The 25694-nt window shown below is 47.0% G+C and overlaps 1 protein-coding gene across 1 annotated transcript in view; it reads left to right on the top strand.

Moving 5' to 3' along the window:
- The window catches only part of Myo16 (myosin XVI), a 394733-nt gene that overhangs the window by 48795 nt on the left and 320244 nt on the right, over positions 1-25694 (top strand). Inside the window, exons 2-3 of the mRNA XM_026399873.2 lie at positions 8475-8545; positions 22445-22588. Coding sequence (XP_026255658.2) covers positions 8475-8545; positions 22445-22588 — 215 coding nt within the window. The remainder of the gene's footprint in view (positions 1-8474; positions 8546-22444; positions 22589-25694) is intronic.

Below are 25694 nucleotides of genomic sequence, written 5' to 3'. Positions count from 1 at the left end.
TTTTAGAACCTTTGGATATATGCCAAGGAGAGGGATAGCTGGGTCATGTGATAGGTACATTCCTAGTTTTTTTTAGATCTATCCATACTGATTTTCACTGTGTTTATATTAACTTGCAGTTCTACAAATAACGTATGAATATGCTTTTTTCCCCACATCCTCATCAACATTTATTTTTGTTTGTATTTTTTGACAGTTGCTATACTGACTGGAGTGAGATGAAATCTCAGTGAACTTTTGATTTGCATTTGCCTAATTGCTAGAGATGTTGAACATTTTTTCATGTATTTGCCAACTGATTGAATTTCCTCTTTTGAGAAGTGTCTGTTGAGTTATTTTTTGCCTATTCACAATAACCTAAAAAAAAATCTTGGGAATTAATCTAATGAAGGAGATGAAAGCCCACAGCAATGAAAACCACAGGACACTGGAGAAAGACATTGCAGAAGGCCTTGGAGGATGGAAAGACCTCTCATGTGCTTGGATAAGCAGAATTAATATTGTCAAAATGTCCACAGTACCAAAAATATCACACATGTTCAGTGCAATCCATATCAAAATACCAGGGACATTTTTCATAGAACTAGAAAAAAAATCTGTTCTAAAATTCATTTGGAGGAATAAGAGACCTGGATAGCCAAAGTCATCCTGACCAAGAAGATCACTGTGAGAGGCATCACAATACCTGGTCTCCAGGCGAAGTAGAAAGCTGTAGGCAGAGAGACATCATGGCATTGGCACCAAAGCAAATCTGAGGGCCAATGAAACAGAGGAGTAGAAAGAGACAAACCCACACAGATGAAGTCATCCAGCACTCATCAAAGTCACCAAAACAGATATTGGAGAAAAGATAGCCTTTTTAATTAATAGTGTAAAGAGCACTTGAAATTCATATGTAGAAGAATGACACTTGAGCCCTGTCTCTGACCCAAAGTCAATTCAAAGTCGATCAAAGACCATAGTATTAGGCCAGAATCTCTGCCAGAATTGAACAATTGAGATTGTTCAATGCTCAATGCTCCAACATAGGGGCACAGATATCAACTTCCTTAACAAGAATCCTAAAGGCAAGAAAGAAAATCAAGAATCCATAAATGGGATGGCATCAAATTAAAAAGCTTCTGAAAAGCAAAGGACACCAGGGGTTGAAAAGAGAGCCTGCAGAAAGGGAGGAGAGTTTTGCCACCTTACACAGGGGATTAATGTTGAAGATACATACAGAACACAAAAAACTGAATGCCCAGACCCCCAAATAAACCAGTTAATAAATGGGCAAGGAACTGAACTATTTAGATTTCTGTGTCCTTTTGATTCAGTTTGGCAGGTGATATGTGTCTAGGAATGTGCACATCTCTTCTAGGTTTTAATTTATTGGAGTATAAGATTTCAAAAGAGTCCCTAGTGATCCACTGGATTTCTGTGATGTGAGTGATAGCAAAGTAATCCTTTAATTTTAGAAATTTAAGTTTTCTCTCTTTGTTATTTGATTAGTTTGGCTAGGAGTTTATCGATCTTGGTTATCTTTTCACAGAACCAACTGTTTCATTGATTCTTTGTATTGTTTAATTTTCTATTTCTCTGACTTGGGCTCTGATTTTCTTTCTTTTCTTTCAACAGTTTTGGCATGGGTTTGTTCTTGTTTTTTAACACTCTTGAGAAAATAATCATTAGGTTGTTTTTCTGGGATTTTTTCTGATCTTTGTACATAGGCACTCCTAGCTATAAACTCTCCTTTAAAAACTGATTTTATAGTGACCCAGAGGTTCTGGTGGGTTGTATCACTATTCTTGCTTGAGTCAATTTTTAAATTTCTATCCTGATTTCTACTACTGTCCATTCATCATTCAAAAGTGGATTATTCAATCTCCATGTGTTTATATAGTTTCTGTAGTTTTTTCTGTGTGTTCATTTCTAATTTCATTTGATTAGATAATATGCAAAGATCTATATTTATTTTTTGTATTTGCTAAGAGTTGCTTTGTGGTCTAAAATATGATCTATTTTGGATAACGTTACATGAGCAGGTAAGAAAAAAAGTGAATCTGGTTGTTGTTTGATGAAGTATTCTGTAGATATGTAACAAGTTCATTTGATTTATATTTTTTGAGGTCTAAAGAGTATTTACTGAGTTTATGTCTGAATGTTATATCTATTGGTGAGACATGTAGAAATCACCAGTAGTATTGTACTGTAGTATATTTTGAGTCTTTATGTCAAGTCGTGTCTGTTTAATGTAACTTGGAACGCTGATATTTGGGGCATAAATACTATGGCTAAATCTTCTTGTTGGATGATTCACTTTTCCAGTATGAAGTGACTGTTTTTGTCTCTTCTGATTAATGATGTCACATAGCGACTCCTGCTTGGTCCAGACTCCGTTTGCATGGTATATCAGTTTCCATACTTTCACTTTCGGCCTATGACTGTCTTTGCTTATAGGATGAGTCTCTTGCAAACAACATGTGGTAGTGTCTTATTTTTTAATCCATTCTGCCAGCCTATGCCTTTTATTTGGAGAATGAGACCATTTACATTCAGTGTTATTGTAGAGAGATGTTTATTAATACCTGCCCTTTTGATGTATGTCTAATGTTTAATTTGGTCCCGTTTCCTCATTTACTTATCTACTCTTTAAATGAGATTTGTCCATTTGTGAGCTCTATAGTTCGGTTTTGATTTCTTCTCCATGTATTTATTATTTCTTTAAGTATTTTCTTTGCTCCTGATTTTAAATGTAGCATCCTGGGAAGGTATGAGCCATTATCAAAGTGATACTGTGTGACAGTCAGTATGGAGAGCTACACAGTGGTTTACACCTAATGAAAGCTCTAGAGAGTATTTTGATTTGCATTTCTCTAATAGCTAGAAATGTTGAACATTTTTTAATATATTTGTTGATTGATTGTGTATCATCTTCTGAGAAGTGTCTGTTCCTTGGCCCATTTATTGATTGGGTTATTCGGTTTTTTGGTGTTAAGATTTTTGAGTTCTTTATATATCCTAGAGATTAGTGCTCTATCTGATGTTCATGTGGTAAAACTTTGTTCCCAAAATGTAGGCTCTCTATTTACCTCATTGATTGTTTCTTTTGCTGAGAAGTTTTTAGTTTGAATCCATTCTATTCATCGATTCTTGATTTTAATTCTTGTGCTATAGGAGTTTTATTAAGGAAGCTGGGGCCTAATCCAACATGATAGAGATTAGGGCCTACTTTTTCTTCTAATAGACACAGTGTCTCTGGTTTAATTCCTAGGTCCTTGATCCACTTTGAGTTGAGTTTTGTGCATGGTGAGAGATAGGGGTTTAATTTCATTTTGTTGCATAGTGCTAGTGGGACTGGAAATTGGTGCAGCCAATATGGTAAGCAGTATGGAGATTCCTTGGAAAACTGGGAATGGAACCACCATGTGACCCAGCTATTCCTCACCTCGGTCTATACCCAAAGGATTTAAACACAGCATACTACAGGGACACAGCCACATCGATGTTTACAGCAGCACAATTCACAGTAGCTAAACTGTGGAACCAACCTAGATGCCCTTCAGTAGATGAAAGAATTAAAAAAATGTGGTATATATACATAATGGAATATTATTCAGAAATAAGTGAATAAAATCATGGCATTTTCAGGTAAATGGATGGAGTTGGTGAATATAATACTAAGTGAAAAAACCAAAAACCAAATGCCGAATGTTTTCTCTGATATAAGTTTGCTGATTCATAATGAGGTTGCAGGGGGAGTGTGGGAGGGTTAGACTATCTCTAGATAGGGCAGAAGGGAGGAAGGAGAAGGGAGGGGACATGGGGGTAGGAAAGACAGTGGAAAGTGATGGACATCATTACCCTAAGTACAGCAGTGAAGACACAAATGGTGTGACTCTACTTAGTGAACAACCAGACACATGAAAAATCGTGCTCTATATGTGTGATATGAATTGTAATGCATTCTGCTGTCATACATAACAAATTAGAAGAAAAAAAGGTCGGATTAAGTCAGAGAAAAAAGAAAGCTCTAGAGAGAGAGCTGAGGCCTGTGTCCTCTACAGGTAATTGGAACCATGTTACCGAATCCATACTACAAACAGCTGTCTTTTTGAAGAAAGTATTTTAATCTAAATTTGGGAAGTTTCCCACAAATTAGCAACTTTGAGGCATTAATTTGGTGTTTCCTGTTGTGATTTTGAGATTCCATTGTCCCAGTGCCGTTTTGGGTTAAGACCTCAGTCCTTGGAGTTGGGAGGCTATACCTGAGCTCTGCATCCACCTGCCCCACCTGTAGTCCCAGGCACACATCCTCCACCAGAGCCTCTGTTTCCTTACTGGAAAACAAGTAGGATTGGAGAGCATGGAAGCATGTTTTATGAAGTGCCAGGGACAGTGCTGGACTCTTAGGTACCTAGAAGAGTGTTCAGTATGCTGGTTTCAGAAGATGGTCCCATTCTTTTTCAGAAGTGCATGCTATAAACTAATTTTTATACGAGTGACATTTCTTCATCTGTCTTAACATGTAGTGATGTCCCCATGCTCTGTGTTTAACGGAGTCAGGATTCGGTTGGTACTGGCATAGGTGTATGAGAACATGCTGTCCTGATTTTGCCAATAGCTGACTTCATCTTATTCTAGAGTCTCACCTGGGGTAGAGGGGAAACCAGTTCATATCCAGTCTGTGGTTCTAATTGTTCAGTCTGATAATGGAAACTGCCCCATCAGAGACTCGTCCTTTCTGGGAAAAGCAAAATGCCCCCTACCCTGGCCCCTGGCCCCCTCATGGGGGTCTGACTATGGAGGGCACCAAGCTTGCTCACTCACATCTGCAGGGCAGGAGTGGTTTTCTCAGTCTTCCCCTTCCTGTGTCTCCTTCCTCCTCTGTCTCCATCTGCTTACTATCCGCTCACAGGAGCCTATTATTAAACTCTCAGGGATTTTTATGAGTCAGTTGTAAACCAGTTAAAAATTCCTGTATTAAAAATCAGTTAAGGGCTGGGGATGTGGCTCAAGTGGTAGTGTGCTCGCCTGGCATGCGCGTGGCACTGGGTTCGATCCTCAGCACCACATAAAAATAAAGATGTTGTGTCTGCCGAAAACTAAAAAACAAATATTTAAAAAATTCTCTCTCTCTCTCTCTCTCTCTCTCTCTCTCTCTCTCTCTCTCTCTTTAAAGAAAAAAATCAATGAACTCACAATGCAGTAGATGGTATTGAAAACAAGGTGAAGGGTGTTCCCTTCCCGCAGGCTTGGTGTTCTCTTTGACCATGAACATTCCCCCTCCATACCCTGTTTGCTGTTTGATGGATTGTCCCCTGTCCTTCAAGTGAATAGTGCTGAATTTGTATTGTTTATATTCTACACTTGAATGCAACACTTAATAATGCAGGGTTTGGGAAACCTTGGAGCACACCTTGAATGTGGATTCTGTGACGGGCTGCTGTGGAGTACCATCGCCTCCAGTGATTTTACTAGTTGAAATCATCCAGAGATCCTGGCTGAGCGCCGGGAGGCATGCTGGGCCGTCTCCATGGCTGGCTGGCTGACTCCCCACAGGAACCCCAGGATGTGGAGTCCATGACTGTCCCCGGTTTTGCAGGGAGAAAACTGAGGCATACAGTTCAGTAGCTTCCTGGTGGTTTTCCCAGGCGTCTGTCTATCCCAGACCTAAGAACAAATCCCTGGTCCCTGGGGTGTGTGATGTACACGTGCCTGCACAGTGGACCTCGCCTCGAGGACTGCGTTTCACTGATTGCAGTCTGTGATCTTCCTCACTCCACATTTGTGCAAGTGCTCCACAAGGGGCAAGGCACTGTGAAAACAGGGGTTCAGGAGAAAAGTCTTCATTTGCTAAAAGAATAAACACTGGGTTAAAAGTGCTTTTTACCTTCTGAGGAAGCCTTTGGCCAACGTGAGCAGTGGAGTTTCTGTGGTTTTGTGTGGGGTGATGAGCATCCGGGTCAAGTGTAGGAGGGAGCAAGGCGTTGTCTGATTCTGTCCCTGTGGTTTATCTGGAGAGAGGCTACAAAGGGAGAGTGACAGCGCGTCTCCTGCCACAAGCAGGGTGTCCCTGGAGCACAGTGGAGCCCCAGAGGCCAGGCCTGGCCCCCAACTCTCCTCCTTACTCTTGGGTACATGAAAACCTAGTGGGGCAGGGACATGCCACTCAATGGCAGGTGGAAGCCTGTCCTGCACGTTGGCCTCCTTTGAGCAATACTCTGAATTAAACTACTCAATGTCGATAGAGTGTTGGTCACAGAAACAAATCCTTGCCTGAAGAAAGAGCAGCATCGCTTGATACCAGGGTGGGGACAGGCCTGATTGGGTTTAGGAACGGCTCTCTGGGAGAGGACTGGAGTGGGCAGCTCGTATGATCCGAGAAGGAGGCACAAAGCTTTGGTTTTGGCCACAGAACAAGAAGGCCAGCAAGCTTTGGACTGAGGGTGCTCCGACCTAAGGAAAGGCTTTAGGCACACTTTGGGCTGTTTGTGGGGTGGTGGCTGCTCTCACCAGGCTACCTCCAGTGGGGGTGGGCAATCTGGAGCCCAGCCTGCCTCCTCACCCTGCTGCACATGGCATCAGGGAGCCTAGCCTCCTTGGTGAGGAGGGGCTGTGGGATAGCCGTTCTGACCCAGGCCTTCCTGGGGGTCAGGTGGAGTTGGGCAAGATGGTAGGAAAGGTCCAGAAGACAGGGAGCCAGAGGAATAGACAAGAAGGGGCCCTGAGGTCACTCCAGGTTATGGAGAATGGTTGTAGAAAGACAGGATCCCTCAGTGAGCGATGACCTTGTGGTGACCTTGAGCTGTTTTGTACATTTCTCTTATAAAAAGAGTAACTTTTGGTTTAAATGTACTTTTGTGAAAAATGTATTAATATTAATGCAATCTCATTAAGACTATGATATGAACCATGGGAACTAGCATACACCTTGGGGACCTCTCCACTGAGCTGTCTCTGAGCACCATCGTGTGGAGCAGAGGAGGCAGCTCTGTCAGTCTCACCGCCCAGTGGTAGCCCCATGCTCATGAGTTCACCTTTGCCTTCAGATGGAACTGAGGCCTCCTTTCAGCTGAGCTCATTCTGGTACCTGGTGTGTGCTTTGAGGTCCGCAACGTCACTGTTGGGATCTCTGTGGCTTTCTCCCACAGTGCTTTGTGACATTGGCAGAGACGTGCCCTGTTGACCCAAGTGGACGTTCAAGGTGCAGAATGTCAGCTCTGATTGTTTCCAACCAAGAGGCCCTGACAAGATCAGCAAGCACAGTGGCCTAATGTCCATCTGTCACGGTGGACAAAAGGTCAGACGTAGCAGTAGAGGGGGAAACATAAAGAAGGCCCAAGTGCTTTTGCCCCTTTTAATACTTTATTCACTCAAATCACTCAATACGGTTTCACTCTATAGGTTCTTCATCAAGAAAACGACCATCCTTAATGCTAAGCACTGCAATAGACATCATCAATTCATAGCAGACATGTCAAGATTGATTAATTCTAAGCACTGCAAATACACTAAATCATGACAGGTTAATGACAGACATTCCCTAAGTTCAAGTGCCAGTTCAAAAGTCTCCAGCCTTAGTCTTTAAGTCCAGCAGGTGCACGCTCACTCAGACCACAGTGACCAGGTCAGGAACCAAGGCAGGCTTCTCCTGGGGTGGAGCTGACGGCTGGCTGAGGAGACTGTCGGAGGGAGAAGTTGTGACTTCTCCAGGGTCAAGATGTGGCTGTGAGCGGTGAGGAAGATGCAGAGGGTCAGCAAAGGATGAAAGTGTTGGGACGTCAGTCCAGGTCCTCGTCAGGCTCTCAGCTGAGGGCATCAGTATGACTGGCTGAAAGTCTGTTCATTTGCTCTATTATTTACACTAAATTTGGGGCTTTTGACCCCCCTTTCAATCCCGTCAGCTGCCACACATTTCTCAGTGACATCATTTACCCAGGGGTTGAAACTTCTGGCCTGTGGGTCTCCACCCTGACCCCTCAGCTTTCCCTCTTGTTGGGTGAGAACAGCCTGAGACTTCACTCTGAGCTCACCAGGGTGGGGAGTGACTTGCTGGTGCCTGAGGGCCCCTTGGAGGGCTCCTAGGTGAGCCTGGTGAGACTGCAGGTTTCAAACCGGAGTTTTAAAATGGGGTGGCTTAGGCTCAGGCCTCAGCCGTCCTCACAGCACCTAAGCCCAGTGAAGTCGTGGCTGTTATTTATTTTTGTTATACTAAAGAAGTGCGAGTGGACACTTTAGTACCCAGCTGTGAAGATATGGCCACCCTTGTTCCTTTGCATGACCATGAGGAGGGCCTGGCCAAGAGGAGGCCGATGTTTGGCTGGGAGGAGAAATCCACCAGTCGTAACTGAACGAAATGGAAGCTGGTGGTGATCCGTGCTTCTCCCCTGGCTCAGCTGCTGTGGTCTCGGGTGTTAATGAAACGCTGCAGTTCGTGGTCGGGGTGTGGAAGAGATTTGCTACAACTCCATTCTCCTCTCTCGTTCTTTCAGTGCTCCGGCTCCTGAAGGAGGGGGCAGATCCGCACACTCTCGTCTCCTCAGGAGGGTCCTTGCTCCATCTGGTAAGAACCGCGGCGGTCAGGGGGAGGTGGGTGACCCTGGAGAAGAAGCCTGACTCGAGGGCCGAGGCACGGATGCACATCTCTCTGACAGATGGTGTTGAGGAGAAGGATGTGCTTCCAATCGACAGGCTGGATAAGGAGCTGCACTTATGATTTCTGCTCAAAGTCTGTAAATAATCTTTAACAGATTAGTCAGACAGCATCTGCCCAAAGGGAAATGTTTTCAAAATTAAGTGGTGTTCAGGGAACCAGGGAAGCGGTCCTGCGTTGGTTGGGCCGTCGGGGATACTTGCCCTGTATTTTCTTCTACTACTGTCCCTTATTGCCCTGAGGACATTGCACTCCCTCTGCTCATCATCTGGCTCATAGCAGTGAATAGAACCCCCCTTATATGCCTTCACAAATGAGAGAGGGGATGATTAAGTAAATAAACAGTAACTGCATGCATGAATAAATGTTATTATTATAAATGTTATCAGGTTCACAGGCAGGAGAGTTTTTGCTGACTTAGGCCCCAAAAATTAAGAAAAAAAAATCAACAATTACTTGATTCAGGGACATTTAGGACTTATTTGAAGATAACTTTGAAGATAGTCGGAAATACCAAGAAAACATTAGGAAAAATTCTAATTTAGGGTTATCTACCAAGACAAAAGCATTTCTTCCGGTTCTAGCGACTGTGATAGAGGGGGTCCTGCCTCCCCCAGCCACGGGCTCCGTCCCCACAGGCTGCTGGCCTCTACTGCACTGCAGAGTCCCCCTGATGTCCAGAGACCCCCACTTGGCTTTTCTGGGCTGTAGCTGACCCCTGGGAGTTTCAGTCTCCAGGTGATTCTAATTTGCAGCCGTCAGTGGGGAAAACTGCTGGAAGGAGACAGACTCCTACCGAAGGTGCATGAAATCTGGAAAGCAGCTGATTGTGGAAAGCCAGCAGTCAGAAGGTGGACAGGAGGCGCTTTGCAGAGAGGGCGGGTGGCCTCTCACCAGCTCTGGAAGGAGACCCAGGGAGGCGGGCAGGGGACCCTTGCTTCCCTGAAGTGCCCTGGTCTGAGACTCTGCACCGCGCACTGCCTTCCTGGTGCTCGCGGGGAGCGCTGCCTCCCTAGATCCCCCCGCTGGTCCTCAGCAGCCCTAAGCTCCCCACTCTCTCCAGAGCCTTCTGCAGGTAAGGGGCCCCACGGCCAGCATCCCCGGGTGCTGGCACCAGGTCCAGTCCTCACGGGTTTGCTTCTCCAGGGGGAGGTGGGTCTTTTCCAGGAATGAGCCTGGAGAGGTCACTCTGATGTGACCAGGGAAGTGCTGTCTGTGGGTGAGTGACGGGGAGGGGAGATGAGGAGGGACAGGGGCCAGGGCTACTTCTTCGCCCCTGAGTGTTGAAGGGTTCTGAGTTCTCTGTAGTGGACAAACCTCTGTCCTAGGAATCAGCACATCATCAGCTTTTTCTTCAATTTTGGAAAGCCAGAAAGCCGCCACCTCTCTGCCTGGCAGCCACCATGCTGAACCACGGTCTCTTCCCTGGGGCATCCACTTCCTCGCTGGCCTCCCATCTTGCCCTCCCTGGACTCCCAGCCCCACATGGCAGCTGGGTCGTCACTTTTTCTCCCAAATGCCCCAGGAACCTCCCTTCTCACTCAGTAAAACCCCAAGTCCAGCCTGTGGCCGCGTCCTGGCCCTCAGCTGCGGGACCCTCCTTCAAGGCCCCTGCTCCCTGCTCTGCCCACCCTGGCCACTTGCTGCTGCTCAGCCCAGAGGCCCTGGTCCTCCTCTGTGTGACCTGCAGTTACCAGGGCCCAGGTGCACGCTTGCTGTGGGTTCTGCTCCAGCCCCTCTCCAGTGGCCACCCTGGCTTGCCCACAGGGCACGGCACCCTGCAGGAGCCCTTCACGGGCAAGGCCACTGCATCCCTTTATTGTCATTCTTTACCTTCATGGCACAGGGGCCTGCCGCTGCTGTGCTCACTGGAGTCGGCTCAGTGGCAGCGAGGACCATCAGCTCTGTGACCCCCAGAGCACACCTGGCCCGGCAGGTTGGAGGGGGATCGTGATGGTGGATGGCTGACTAATGTGACTGTCTGACAGATTAACCTGAGGCTTGTGTAGACTAGGGCTGAGAAGGTTCCAGACACGCGTTGTGTGCTCATACTGAGGTTGGTTATCTGAGGGAGACAGAACCTCACTCGTGGATGACAGCGGACCAGAGAGAATGATCCGGGGTGCAGGGAGGGGCCCTTTATCCAGTCCCACAGCACAGGAGCCCTGCCTCTCCACAGTCCTGCCCCGGGGCTTCCTCCTGAGGGTTTGGTGCCTTGCTCTCTCCCAGACGGCAACTCAGACACTGCAGCCGGCTGTCTTAGATGCTTGGTTCCATCATGTGGTGGGTGGCCTTGCAGTCCGAGGGGAGCCACTGATTAGAGAAGGCCCAGGATGTGAGCCTGCTCTGGTCACCTTAGGCCCAGGTAGAGGGAGCACAGAGATTCAGAAACAGCAGGGCCAGAAGAAAACAGGGGGAGGTGGAAGCACCCAAGGCTGCTGCGGCTGGGCTGGCATGAGACCAGGACAAAAAAGGACCCCGTGAGGGCCTAGAGGTGGCTGCTGAGGGAGCAGGGGCTGGGGCTAGAGCCTCCTCCTGGGGTGACTGAGCAAATAAAGACAAATGAACAATTGCAGGTTGCCAGAGAGACAAAATTACAGGTTTCAGAAAGCCGTGGGGCTGAGGAAGGCAATTTAGCCGTCTGCAGTGTCAAGCGTGGGGGACTGGCTGGGCCCCACCCCGTGGGCATCCTGCACTGAGGCCCTAATTACATGGCTTCCATCGCTGCCCTGCAGTGGAGGCAGCAGGGTGCCCGGGGCTGGCCCAGCTGCGGGAATGAGGAGGTTCCCGGGACCCTCCAGTAGCATTCAGCCAACACCGTAGTCTAGGTATGGATTTTTGTAAGACATTCTCTTAGAAGTGCCAGAAAACCTTTTATTTTGGGAATTAAAAATCCCCATAGGATCCAATTTTGATATTTGAGAAGCAGATTTTCACATTTTTAGTCAAGTAGTATCTTTACTTAAACTTCTCGTTAACACATTTTCTGCAAATACCCTTGGCTCAGTCTGTTTACCCAGCATGATTAACTCATGCAACACATAGGACAGGATCAAGCACTATATGCTCGCTCAGGGGGGATAATGGCCAGCAGAACAGCATCTGCCCCCAGGAGGTGCATCCCAGGAGGACCACAGGGAAGAAATCTTAGATTTAACCCTTGCTGAGAAGTTATGTCCTTGGGAACAGAATTACATAGGTTTGGCTCAGTTGTCCAGAGTTCTGTGTCATTGTGTTTAATAACTGAACCGTGAGAACGACATGCAGAGCTTTTCAGTCTGTACTGTGCAGGTCAGACCACAGCTGAGCCCAAGTGAAATGCTTTAGAAATAAGAAATGCCCTTTCTTCTACTGAGTGAATTCTACTTTTACAAAAACATGGCATTTAAACAGTGGAATTTCTGCAGATGCTAAAAATATGGAGCTATAGTAGATTAAAAAAAAGTCCAAGATATCAGTACATGCCAAAACAGGCTAAAGAATATAAAAATAGTGCTTGCAGCACAATCAGACAGCTACTACAGATAGTCAGGTTATACATAGATGATAGGAGGTAGGTAGGGCAGATAGATAATCCTTTACCTAGCACAGAAAATACCTGAAGGAAAGAAAAGTTTTTGAAAGTAACTTGGATGGGGAAGAAATGAGATCTTTCCATTTTTAGTGTTTCCTGTTACATATTGCTTAAGCATTTCAAATAAGTATGTTTCACATCATAACAAACTAATAAATAAGGCTGTTTTGATTAGATGTTTAAATGTTAAGTACTTTAGTAACTTTGCTCTTCTGAAAAGAAAATCTGTGGCTCTGCAGTGGGCTGCTCTTTGGGCTTCTCTGAGTTTCTGTCAAGTCTGCTGTTGTGAGAAGCAGAGACAAGTAGGAGCTTCCTGCAGCAGAGGTGGTGCAACAGCTTTTCTGCTCAGAATTGAGCAGAAAATATTGTGCTTTGCTTTGCTGTTCCAAAAGGAAAAGGGCAAAATCTGCAAGGGTAAATTCAAGCAGGGATTTCCCGCATAGCAATGAGAATGTGCCCTCTCCTGGAGCTGTCCTGCAGCTTTCCCCGGCTCTGGTAGAGGGAGTCACACAGCCTGTGCTGCAGGAAGCTGAGGGGCAGGGGAAGGGGCAGAGGGAGGAGAAAGGCCAACCTCAGAAGGAGGGGGCAGCCTGATGTCTACTAGAGCAAGTGAGGGCAGGTGCTCATGGAGAGAGAAAGGGACTCTTCACCTTGTCCCTGGGAAGTGATTTAAGACGCACGTTCCTAAACAGTCTTGGCTTTTTATAATCCAGCATCATTTGCTCTCGGAGAACCCGAGCATCCATAATTGTCAAGTGCACACTCCAGGATTTTAGATCAGCCCAGCATCCCACTGAATCCTGGGTGAGACTCAGAACTGCACTTTGGGCCTATTTTTCATGACAACCTGTGAGCCTAACTTGGGAGCAAAAGGGCAACAGAAGAGCAAATTGCAATGATTTTTGGACAGCTAGCCAGAAACTACAGGAGTTGAGCCTTTCTGAGGGAATACACTGCTCGGTGGATTTGTAACCCTCAGATGACAAGAGAAGGCCTTCTGAACTAGGTGGCTTTCAGCTTTGTTTTGATCTTGTTTTGCTTTTATCTCTCTGCAACAAGGCAACCCATCTCATTAAGAACCGGGACCCTTTCTTGGCAGTCTGAAGGCAGATAAGCCAGGCATTTTCCACAAACTTCCTGTAGGACTCTGGCCACCTTCAAGAACTTGGACGTGGCAGGCTTTGAAGCGCGGGGCAGAGCCTCGTGTAGGAGAAACTGGAGTGCCACACCAGGACAGTTTCCCTGTAGCATCGGTCCCACGCCCTGGCTCAGAAGCCTTCCTGAACAGCTCTGAGGATGTCTGACTCCCTCACGGTACCAGGACACCTGCCATTCCACAAATGCTGTTTCTGTTTCTCTCTACTGTTCCTTTATTCCCCTGCTGTGGGGTGCTCCACTGTCTTGGCCCAGCAGCCGGCTGACTTCCCCATCACCCTTCACTGCAGGTCCCGTGCCAGCTGTGGGCTCACAGGTGCCACCTGCCAGCCTCTGGCTGAGCTAGGCACTGGGCCCAGGGTGGGCCCCCGGGATGGGCTTTAACTGATGATGGTGGGAACCTCCATTCTGCAGCCCCACATGACTCAAGGCCTCTGATCCTTTAAAGCTGTATGGGTACATGACCATCCATTTAATCTCATGTAAATTCGTCTTCAGTGAAGTTGATCTTTTAAGTTAGAGTTCAGTTTGCTTTTTAACTGATACATAAAACATAGAAACTATACACACTAGTGGAGGACCTTGATGTTTCCATCATGTTCGCAGCGTGTGTGTTTGACTCAGCTAGATGTGTCCATTGGCTGAACACTTCTTAATGGTGAGAGCAGTCAAGACTCTTCTTCAAGCTTTTCTTTGTTTCTCTGCTTGATCAATTCCCATCGGCTCCCACTGTCCACAGTGATACACAGAGTGTTGGATGTGCTTTCTGACTCCAGAGCAAAGTGCCCAAAGCTAGACCATGTGCAAATCAGGTTTACTTAGCCTACACTTCTGGAAGCTGAAAGTCTGAGATGAGTGAGCCCCCAGTTCAGCTCAGGGGTGGCCTCTTTAGCTGTCCCATTGGGTGGATGGCATCATGGCAGGTGTGCATAAGAGGAAAGACCAGAGGCTGGAGAGTGGGAAGGGGTGGGGCTGTCCTACAAATCACTCTTGTGGACTTCCTGGGGTCCACTGTGACCCTTTCAGTCCTTACTGAGGGCACTGCTCCAGGTGCTCTGACCACTTCCCACTAGGCCCTGTCTCTGAAGGGTCACCCCCTCAACACCCCTGTGCTGTGGACCACAACTCCATACATAACCCTTGGGACACACCCCCTGCAGAGCACCGCAGCTACATGTGCCCTACACCCCAGGCAGAGCTCTTCTTGAGGGCACTGTCCGTTTATGAAGGGTGCCCCTGTGTTGTCTACCTCTGCAGACACACTGTCAAACACAGTGCCTGGAGAAGTGGGACCTGCTACCATCTCGACCACTAGAGACGAACTCCGTGCTGACGGGGGAGCGTTTCCATCCATGTGGCAGGGTACCAGACTTGTCAGGGCTATAAATTCCTGGACATGCATTAGAAGGACATCGGAGTCTTTTGAGTGATGAGCTAGTTCTTAATTAGACTCTGCTTGAGTTGCCTGGAACCTCTGGCTATTTGGAACGTCTGTGGAAGTAATAAATATAATCAACTTGGAGCATTCTGAATAGTTTGTCCATGGGAGGAGAGTTTGGAGGATAGTTTTGCTAGAGAAAAGACATGCAAGAAGCAAAAGTGATAAGTGCATTCAATGGCAGTTTAATGCCATCATTTATTTCTTCTTTGAAAATAATTTTGTCACCTTAGATTCCTGTCGATTTTATGGTGAACACATTCAAATTGCTCTAAGTCCTTGGAGATACATAATGCATTATTGATAATTATCTTCCCTGCTGTGCCAAGGAACACCCACACCTATTCCTCCTTCCAAATAATAACATCACACTCGTTGATTGACACCCCCCACCCCCGTCTCTGGGAACCACTATTCCAGCTCAGCTTCCGAGATGAACGGTGTTCCATGCCACTTCCAAGCGTGATCCTGTGGTTTGTCTTTCTGTGCTTATTTCACTTCACATAATGATCCCCTGGTGTGATATAGTGGCAGAGAAGTGGACATGTTTTCATAAGAAGAAGTGACAGAGGTGGCCGCTGCTAGTGATGTGGAATGCAAAGGAGCCTGTGCAGATTACAGAGTGGTGGCAAAAGTATGGGAAATAGCAACAGATCAAATGAATTTGGCTACTGTTTCTTTCTCTCTCTCTCTCTCTCTCTCTCTGCAACTTTTTTGAGCTACTGAGAACCTGTAACCACAGCTGATTCAAATAGACTCTGCCGCTATATCACCCTGTCCACCAGTGGCCACCAGAAGGTTCCAAGACACCTGGCTGCTTGTTGGGTACTAGAGCTGCACCCGCCCCTGACTCACTCAACGCACAACCCCTGGAGTGAACTGGACATTGTCCAGTACCGTGTTTCTCTCTCCTGTGCCGTGGCGGCTCTGGGATCAATGCGGAGAAGGGAAAGTTCTCAGGGAAAAGGAAACGGGTAGACGTCGAGGAGGTTGATGTTATGGTAGATCCAAGACTCATTTTAAAAAAATTGGCAAAATATAACTTTCATGTGTGAACATGAATTTTAATATGTGAACTGTAAATATTTTTGTTAATTTTTTTTTTAATTTTCTGAAAGATTTCAGGATTCCCCATGACAGGCTTGTTAGTGAACTAAAGAACTAAGACATTCAAAACAGCCCTCTGGCGGACGGAGGGAAAAGACGTGTCTCAACTTTAAAATCACCTTTGTCACTATAATTTTCCGTCCTTTCAGCTGAGTTGGTCCTGGGGATGGTGCTGGCCTTGCACATTGAGAGCCATTATCTTTGTGCAGAGACAGGGAGGGGGTCAGAAGGCAGCGCAGAGCACACCCAGTGAGGTTCCAGGGCTGCTCCCACCCGGCCTCCACTGCCCCTGGGGGAGGAGCTGGCCACCCTGCTGTCCTCTTCTGTGGTGGGTGAAGAATGGGATATTGGGCCATACACTGGGGTGTTAGAACTCAGTATTTCAGAGGGGAGCTGATTTTGAGGGTGGCAAGTGCAGAGGGGCAGGTAAGGACCAGCAGGTACAAAGGGAGACACCTGCAACTCCTGCAGGGTGAGTTTTCCAGGGCTGTGGGTCATATCAGTAGGTGATGTTCAGATCCGAGAGGAGGCAGTTGCCATGTCCCCAAGTCTCCCAGGAAGGAGGAAGTGACCGGATGGAAGCATAGGAGGCTCATGAGGACAGGGCAAGGCTGAGAAAGAAGCCCACATGATGAACAGTGATTCTGGAAGGATCGACAGTAGGTTCAGACGATATAGAAGCTTTGGAGGGCCCAGGGGGGGAATAATGTGAGAACATTTTGCTTACACTCGAGGAGGACCCAGGCATTAGGTTATTTCCTTAGGGTGCCCTTCTCAATTCTGGATAAGGAGAGATGATTTAAAATGAATTGTGTTCCAGAAGAAAGAAGAGTAGTGTTCTCTGCACAGAGGGAACCTGGGAGATTGGCAACGCAGGGCAGGCTGGGTGTGGTACAAGTGGCTGCCACGTGTACAGTGTGTGGGAGGTGACAGCAGCCCGGTTCAGGTGTCTGTGTACAGAGCCACAGGGTCCTGTAGGATGGCAGCCCAGTTCAGGTGTCTGTGTGCAGAGCCACAGGGTCCTGCAGGACAGCAGCCTGGTTCAGGTGTCTGTGTGCAGAGCCACAGGGTTCTACAGGGCAGCGGCCTGGTTCAGGGCATGTGGTGCAGAGCCACAGGGCCCTGCAAGACAGCAGCCTGGTTCAGAGTGTGCAGTGCAGAGAGCCACCGTGTCCTGCAGGACAGTGGTATGATTCAGGGACATAGAGTACAGAGAGCATAGGGTCCCAGAGGGAATAGGGTACACAGGGTCCTGTAGGGCAGCAGCCAGGTTCAGGGCATGTGGTACAGAGTCCCAGGGTCCTACAGGTCAGCGGCCTGATTCAGGGCATGTGGTGCAGAGTCCCAGGGTCCTATAGGACAGCAGCCTGATTCAGGGCATGTGGTACAGAGTCCCAGGGTCCTACAGGTCAGCGGCCTGGTTCAGGGCATGTGGTGCAGAGTCCCAGGGTCCTACAGGACAGCGGCCTGGTTCAGGGCATGTGGTGCAGAGTCCCAGGGTCCTGTAGGACAGCAGCCTGGTTCAGGAGACTGTGTGCAGACTCCCAGGGTCCTACAGGGCAGCAGCCTGGTTCAGGGAGTGTGGTGAAGAGCCACAGGATCCTGTAGGACAGCAGCCTGGTTCAGGGCATGTGGTGCAGAGCCACAGGGACTTGTAGGACAGCAGCCTGGTTCAGGAGACTGTGTGCAGAGCCAAGGGGTCCTACAGGGCAGCAGCCTGGTTCAGAGTGTGTGGTGCAGAGCCACAGGGTCCTGCAGGGCAGCAGCCTGGTTCAGGTGACTGTGTGCAGAGCCACAGGGTCCTGCAGGACAGCAGCCTGGTTCAGAGTGTGTGGTGCAGAGCCACAGGGTCCTGCAGGACAGCAGCCTGGTTCAGGGTGTGTGGTGCAGAGAGCCACAGGGACCCGTAGGGCAGCAGCCTGGTTCAGGTGACTGTGTTCAGAGCCACAGGGTCCTGCGGGACCACAGCCTGGTTCAGACGCATGTGGTGCAGAGTCCCAGGGTCCTGTGGGACAGCAGCCTGGTTCAGGTGACTGTGTGCAGAGCCACAGAGTCCTGTAGGACAGCAGCCTGGTTCAGGGATGTGTGGTGTAGGACAGCAGGCCTGGTCAGGGTTGGGTCATCCATAGAGTCACAGGGTGCTGTTAGGACCGTGGATCTGGTTCTGGGATGTGTGGTCCATGGAGCCACAGGGTCATGCTAGAAGGACACCGAGTTTTCATGATTTGTTGTCTTGTCACTCACTGTCCTGAAATTATTAATAAGAAGCCCCACTTTTTCATTTTGCAATAGATCTAACAGATTATCTTCTGAGCTTTTCTTGGTATTTTGAAAGGAAGAGGGTGGTTCAGGTGAGCATGGAGACATGCTTCATGCTGCAGGCAGAAAGAAGTATTGTCTCAGTTCTGCTGAGCATGACAGGAGTGCGGGCTCCTTCATTTTCTCAGTGCTGTAAGGTGTCACCAGAAATTGGTTGATACCAAGAAGAGGAGCCTGAACCGGTAAGATTTGCTAGCTTGAAGGAAATCCTCTGTAGGGAGAATTAGATTCCCCATCTAACCATAATATTGTAAGAACATTGTAGCAGGGATGTTCAGCTCTCTTCATGTCTTCAGACAGGTGTGATTAGAAGGTATTTATTGCTGTCAAATTATCATTCATAATCCTCTGAAATGTGAATCTAAACGTCACTTCACTCCAGAAGGCTGATATCCCTTTCAGCCTTGCATCTTGTTAACTTTTTTTGGTGAAAGATACTGAAAATCCACACCTCGGTTATCATGTGGATTCCTGGGGCAGAGGACAAGGGTAGCTGGACAGGTCAGATGGAGGATTGTGCAGGTGTGATCAGAAAGATCCAGAGAGTAAAAAAGAATCACTTGCAGAGGGATTTCACAGAATAGGTTGGTTCTGGGTGCCACATGATGAAGCCAGTTTGCTGCGCCTTCCTGTTCTGGTCCTCACCTTCTCTGTCCCTGTTCCCAAGCCTGAAGCCATGGTGAGTAGGCTCACAGCTCACGCTGCCAGGCTCCTGATGTTAGTGAGGCCTGTGCTCTTGACACACGGGGCTTAGAGTGTCGGATGCACATGCCTCAGCCGGGAGCTCTTCCGTGAAGCTGCTGCGTGTGTCTGCCTTTGCCCTGAGGGCTTCCTGGCATCCAGCAGTGGCCAGGCCACCACTCCTGTGGCCCTGAGGCCATGGAGTCGCATCCGACTTCCTGAACACTCTCGAGGCTGTCCGGGAACCGAGGACCACGTGTGTCCTCACAAGGACGTCTCCTAATCCCTGTTATAATTCTGTCCTTCCCATTTTCCACTCCTTTGCATTAAGGGTGCATTTTGCCTGTGATGCACGGTGTACAGAAGACCTTTCCTTGCAGGGATGCCCAGTTGTCTCAGCAGAGTTTGCAGAAAGAATACTTCTTCTCCCCTGAATTTTCTCTGCAGGCTTTTGGAATGCTTGTTGGTCGATTAGTGTCAATGGAGCTCTTGAAGTTAGGTAGCTTTGATGCAATAACTTTTCTAAGATTTGGTGGCGATCCTTGGTCCTTTGCATTAACTTATAAATTTTAGATTCACATTTTCAATTCCTATAGAAACACCTGCAAGAATTTTCCTTGCATTTGAGTCAAATTTATGGATCAGCATGGGGAGGCTTTGTTAATGATATTGTGCCTTGAACCCAAGAATACACTCCATGTTTCCATTTGTTTAGGTCTTCAAAAATTTTGTCTCACCAGTGTTTTGTTGATTTTTAGAATGTGAGTCTTACATTTTTTTGTCAGACTTTTTACTAAATATTTCAAAAAACTTGTGTCATTTTAATTAAAAAAAATAATTTCCCCAAACTTGGTTGCTGCTATCTAGGGTATCTTTGATTTCCGAGTATCTTGTGTCCTACGACTTTGCTGTGGCCAGTGGTTGGTTAGATGAGCTCAGACCCTCCATGGCGTTTTCCGCACCGAGGGAAATGTCACCTGTGAAGGGGCAGCTCTCGGTCTTCATCCATCCTAGCTGGCTCCCACTCCTTCTGCCCTGGCTGGACCTGTTGGGTCAACTTGGTGAGGTGAGATAAAGTGAATATTTATTATTCACTTTTTATTAACTAACGCAGAAGATTTTATTAATTTTAGCAGAAAGCATTCGGGATGTCTTGTAGACTCATGTCTTGCTGCTTCATCTAGTCTGCCTTTGAACTGGGACATTAAAGTGTTCACACTTATTTCCATGATTGCTTGTAGGGTCCTGTGGAAGTCCACCCTTTGGCTCTGTTTACTAATGCCCTCTACTCCCCTTTCCACTTTTTCTGCCTTCTTGGGGATTATTTTCTATGGTTGAGGTTTATCTGCTCATGGTATTATGTACTGTATTTGGTATTTTGGTGGTTGTGTTCCTATTTTAGGGTATAACTTTGGCTTATCCCAGTCTGGTTTCCACCAACATCCTACCTTTAACATACAGCTGGAAAGATGACTGAGGACGTTCTATTCTATTCTCCCTCTCAGCACATTTTACATTTACATATATCGTAAGCCCTCAGCTCCGTCCTTACCGTAGATGCTGAACTGGATTTTAAAGCCATTTCCACAGTATGCACACTCATCTCTGTTCTGACGTCTTTGCCTGTGAAGGTCCCGGGCTCCCTGGTGCTGCACTCAGGGCTTTGGCATCCTTTTTCTCCTGTTCTCTTTGGTGGGATTCGTGTGACGTCTCCAGGCCCTCTGCTCTTTCCTTCTGTGACATCTCGTCTGCTCTTAGGTGCATCTCTGCCACGTGGGGCCTCCCATCTCCACAAGTCACCGGAGTCTCCCTCCTATCTTCCCGTGACTGGCTCCATTTGAACAGGTCTCCCTCCTCCGATGGCTTCCCTTGGCCAGTTTTTCTCTTACCGTGGGTCCCGGTGTCTGCTCCTCTGCATTCCTGGGAATTTTTGTTGGATTCTAGACAGGAAATTCTGCCTTGCAGGGTACTGAACAGTTTTGTATTTCTGAAAATAATCTTGAGCTCTTGGGGGACCGTGGCTATTTGGAAACAACGTGACACTTTCAAGACTTGAATGTAAGATTTCTTAGGTTGCAAGGCAGAGCAGGACTTCATTAGAACTGATTATCCTCCACGGAGGGGAGACACACCTGGAAGGCCACACAGGCCCGTGCTGTGTACAGGGAACGGGCACCCATCTGGCCACTGGGTGGTCACTCCCTGACCTCAGGGAGGTTCCTGGAAGGTGGGTCCAGCGGCATGCTTGAAGGGCCTCTTGTCTTTGTGCAGCTCCTGACATCTGATGAGCCCGCCGGTGACCTATGGCTCTCTCTGTGCCATGGACCTCCCTCGAGGCCGTGAGTGGGAACCACAGCAGGGCTTGTCTGGTGTGCATCTGGACTTTTAGTGGTCAGAGGTCTTGTCTTTCTTTTCTCTAATTGAGTTCCAACAATAAGGTGATTCTGGTCTCTGACACTCAGAAGCAGAAGTATTACCATGATTTATTAGTAATTGTACTATCAGTTTTGAAGAGGTGGATAGATTTGCATGACAGGATTTCTGGCCAGAATATTGATTTTGAGGAGGGAAATCTGTTCTGGGCCATTCAGATCCTATAAAAAGGACATGGTTTACAACCCAGAAGTTTTATTCATCTATTAATAGGTCTTTTTTAAAAAATAATTTTACTAATTTGCACTTGGTATTAATACAAAATAGAAATATACACTTGAAAACATTAATAAAAGGTCAGAATTATTTTTATAACTCTGTGCAAAATGAATATCTAGAAGTTTTGAAAAGTGCTGAAAATTCAAGGTGGTAGCAGGAGAGCATTTATCAAAGCACAAGACCATTCAGGCACAGCTGCCAGCTGTGTACCCTTTCAGCCAGCACTGACTGGGGCTTGTCACATTCATCTGGGTTTTAAAATAAGAACAAAGTAAGGTCCTAGATGATTTGATTTAATAGGTTGTGAAATATCTATAAAATACCATGAAGTCATTAAAATTTATGTCTGAAGACATTCTAGTTTCACCAGTTAACTTGCCGTCTGGCCTGTTGTGATGTGCCTGTAAGTCTCCTGCAGACAGTTTCAGAATGATTAGAGATTCAAGTTCAGTACATCTTGCAGTGTCTTGTCTATCTTAGATGCAATAAAATGGCTAAACTTTATTCTTTTGGGCAATTAAGGATTGTTCATGCTTTCAAGTAGAAGTGTAATATGATCGAATCTGTGTTTTAGAAAAAACAATTATTGAGAATGGCCCAAGATTTTCTGATGTTCCTCCCCACATGGCGGAAAACCAATAGGTGAAATAACACTTTTTAGCCTGAGATCTTCCCCGCCTTATCCTTTTCGTTTCCACTGTCTGTGGGCCCAGTTCCCTGTCAGTGTGACTTCTGCCCCTTCTTGGGGTTAGCGGGGGAGCGTGAACACGTTTGTTCCCGTTTGGCTCCCCGCTTTCAAAGCTGACGGTAAAACCGTCCATCTGTGGACATTAGCAGTAGGTCACACCGGGCTACAACTTTGTTTTCTTTTTCCGTCTTTCAGTGTGCTCGCTATGACAACGCCTTCATCGCAGAGGTCCTGATTGACAGAGGAGTCAACGTCAACCACCAGGACGAGGACTTCTGGACGCCAATGCACATCGCCTGTGCATGTGACAACCCTGACATCGTCCTGCTGCTTGTCCTGGTAAGCCACTCAATTCTGTTTATCTGCCATCTCAAGACTTGGTGGCCCGCACTAGCCCCTGTATTTAATGACCTTCACAAGGTGTGTTATTACGTTTGAGGAAAATGTCCTCATCTGTGCACCTAGAACACGGGATCATGAGTATCTGAGGCTGGGGGTCACATAGTGCTAAGCCTGTGTAGATGTCAGGCCAAGCTTGACCCCTCTTGCCTTTCTTTGCAAATGCATGATTGATACAGGTCAGTGCTGGCTGAAATGGGGTGTTGGTTGCATTTTTCAATTCACTATCATTTGTTAAATTTTTAGCTAAGTGGGCATGCGATCATATGGAAATGTGGCTTTTATTGCATTTCTGATGGTTTCGCCTAGCACAGTACTGCACACAGCATTTGTACGTGAAAATGGAAACTTCAGCAAGCAGTGGAGTTTGCTGTCTGTTGCTTTCTCTTACATCTTAGACCTGGCACTAATGCCCCCACATATCAGTTGGGAATTAAGACTATTTTATGATTAGTTCATCTCTTAAAAGGGTTTTGAGAATCTATGACAGATTTTTTTTAAAGCATACTGGTGTATAAGAAGAAGAATGATCTGGGTTCTTCCCATTATTAATAAACATCATGTAATTCCCTAATGACTTCCTGTTTTGCGCCTGGCTTTTCACACACATTATCTCACCTAAGCTCTCGTGATTTTACACGCAAGAAAATTTTGTTCAACTATTTTAAGCAGCTTCACATATGCCGAAAACACACCCTAGAATTGCACTTGGGTTCCCTGAGCAGAGCCCATCATTTTGGGGTCCGCCTGCATTCACTGCCTCTGCTGCCGTAGCAAATGCCCACTTGCTTGGTGGCTGAACCCTCACACCAGGGAGTCAGAGGTCTGAAATGGGTGCCATGCTGCAGCCCTCGTGGGCTCTGCGGAGAGCCCTTGGCTGGTCCTCGAGTCCCTGGGCTGGTACATGCCCCACTCCAGTCTCCAGTCTCTGCACCCGTGTCCACGTCACTGTCCCCTTTCCTTTCTGAAGACGTGAGACGTTGGATTCAGGGCCCCAGCTAACGCAGTAGGACCTCATCTTAACTGGATGGCATCTGCGAAGCCTGGCTCCATTTTTAGAATTAGAAGCGGAGGCATTTGAGCATTAAACACTATAAACTGGGACTTCTTTTTTTAAATTTGTTTTCATTGAAGATGGACACAATACCTTTATTTTATTTGTTTATTTTTATGTGGTGCTGGGGATTGAACCCAGTGCCTCATGCATGCTAGACAAGTGCTGTACCCCTGAGCCATAACCCTGGCCCCTAGGACTTCTTTAATCTTGTAAGAGGATTAATTTCATCTTAATTTTTCTCATTTGTCCTGTAAGATCTTTTCTAAAGTGGGAATATATGTCACTGAAAATTTTTTTTTATTATTATTTAAATACTCTAAGATGGAGACTGTGTTAAATTAAAAAGGAAGGACAAAAGAAATAAAGATCAGCTTGGAATAGAAACTTTGGGAGTGCTCATTCTCTACATGAAAGGATGTAGAAGCTACTGAACTAGGAATATAATCTTTATTTAGAGTCTTTATTAGAATCTTAATTTTGACAAAATAGAGCCTAAGAGGACTGACCTGCGGCAGGAAGGCCGGTGTGTGCAGTAGTCCAGGACAATGCAGGGCACACCAGCCAGGGCCCTGGTCTCCTCTGAGGGACACCGTGCAGGGAGAACATCCAGTCTTTAGGATGCTGGGAGCTCGTGGAGCGTGAGGCTCTGCTGGGTGGGAGGGGCCTGGCTCTTGGTCCTTGCTCAGTGCCCTTCTGGATAGTTCAGTCCCTGGATGACGGGCGTCAGGTGGCTGGTTTCGGGCTGTGAGAATGAAGGTGCACGTTGCATCGTGATTTGTGTGTTCTGCTTGTGTTCTGATTATTCCTGAATATGGGAGACGCCAAAATATTCTCAAAACCTGTTTCCATTTATTTTCGTTAATTGTTATTAATTACACTAAACCTTTGGCCAAAAGAGGCTATTTTAATTTTCCTGCATACACAATGGTCATATTTATTCTCAAAAGTCAGTGTTCATTTCCTTAGTGAAATTGATGGCCCAAGACTTTACCTTCTTGAATTCAGACAGGTTCGTCGGCTGTAGTTCATTGCCAACCCAAACTTTCTCCCTCAGTTCTCACGTGTCTCACCTCCTAATTTATGATGGCACAGGGCAGGAGGGTCTCTTCTTTAGGAGGTCTCCTTGAATCCAGGCCTGGACCCCGGCAGCCCGCCTCACCTGCAGCATGTGGTGTCATCGGATAGCAGAAGCATCAGACATCACCAGGGGACTAAAGGAAGCAAGCCACGGAGGCCACCCTGAGGGCAGAGGCACGTGCTCACGGCCAGAGCCAGGCTTCCGCAGGGCTCCGAGACTGCGTCTGGGTGTCACCGTGCCAGGTGGCTTGTGACTCGGCTCTCCCCAGGAGCTCTTTGAATGGAAGAGGGAATGTATATCAGCTTTGTTTTTACTGAATTTGCACAAGATCTTCCAAACAAATCGGAGGCAATGGCACTAATCCCAGTCTCCAAAATATATTCTTAGAAAAAGGGATGACTATTTTGAAGAAACGGCAGATTCTCACCCAACTTGGGATACCTTCACCTCATTGGCACACCCAGTGGGAGCTCCATTGGGTTGAGGAGCGTCTCCATGATCCTTTTCTGTGCTCTCTTCTCTCCTCCTCATCCTTGGCAGGTGACCCCATTTGTCCCCAAGGTCATCAGCACACACCTGCTTGCCTTCACGTCTCACCTCATTACGAACATTGCGCTTATTTAAATGATGACTTATTTTTGTCTTGGTTCTCATGAGATACAAACTAACTCCACTGTCCAGAGGCCAGTTGCCTTCACAGTAAACACCTCCTCTGCCTGCAGTACCTGGCTGGAAATTTGGTTCAAACCCTCTTACACTAGTGGTGTGTATGAGGAGCTCTGAGTCAGGCATTGACTGTAGAGTTAGCTTCCAGCAAGTCACAGAAGTAGCTAGTGGATGTGAACACAGCTATCTGTCAGAACTGCACCCCGCACTGAGTTGACCCTCAGTGTACTCCTGCTGGGTCCATG

The sequence above is a fragment of the Urocitellus parryii genome, chromosome 2 (genome assembly GCF_045843805.1).
Source record: "Urocitellus parryii isolate mUroPar1 chromosome 2, mUroPar1.hap1, whole genome shotgun sequence".
Classification (NCBI taxonomy): domain Eukaryota; kingdom Metazoa; phylum Chordata; class Mammalia; order Rodentia; family Sciuridae; genus Urocitellus; species Urocitellus parryii.
The sequence above is the reverse complement of the archived record's forward strand: the minus strand, read 5'-3'. Positions and strand labels throughout refer to the sequence as shown.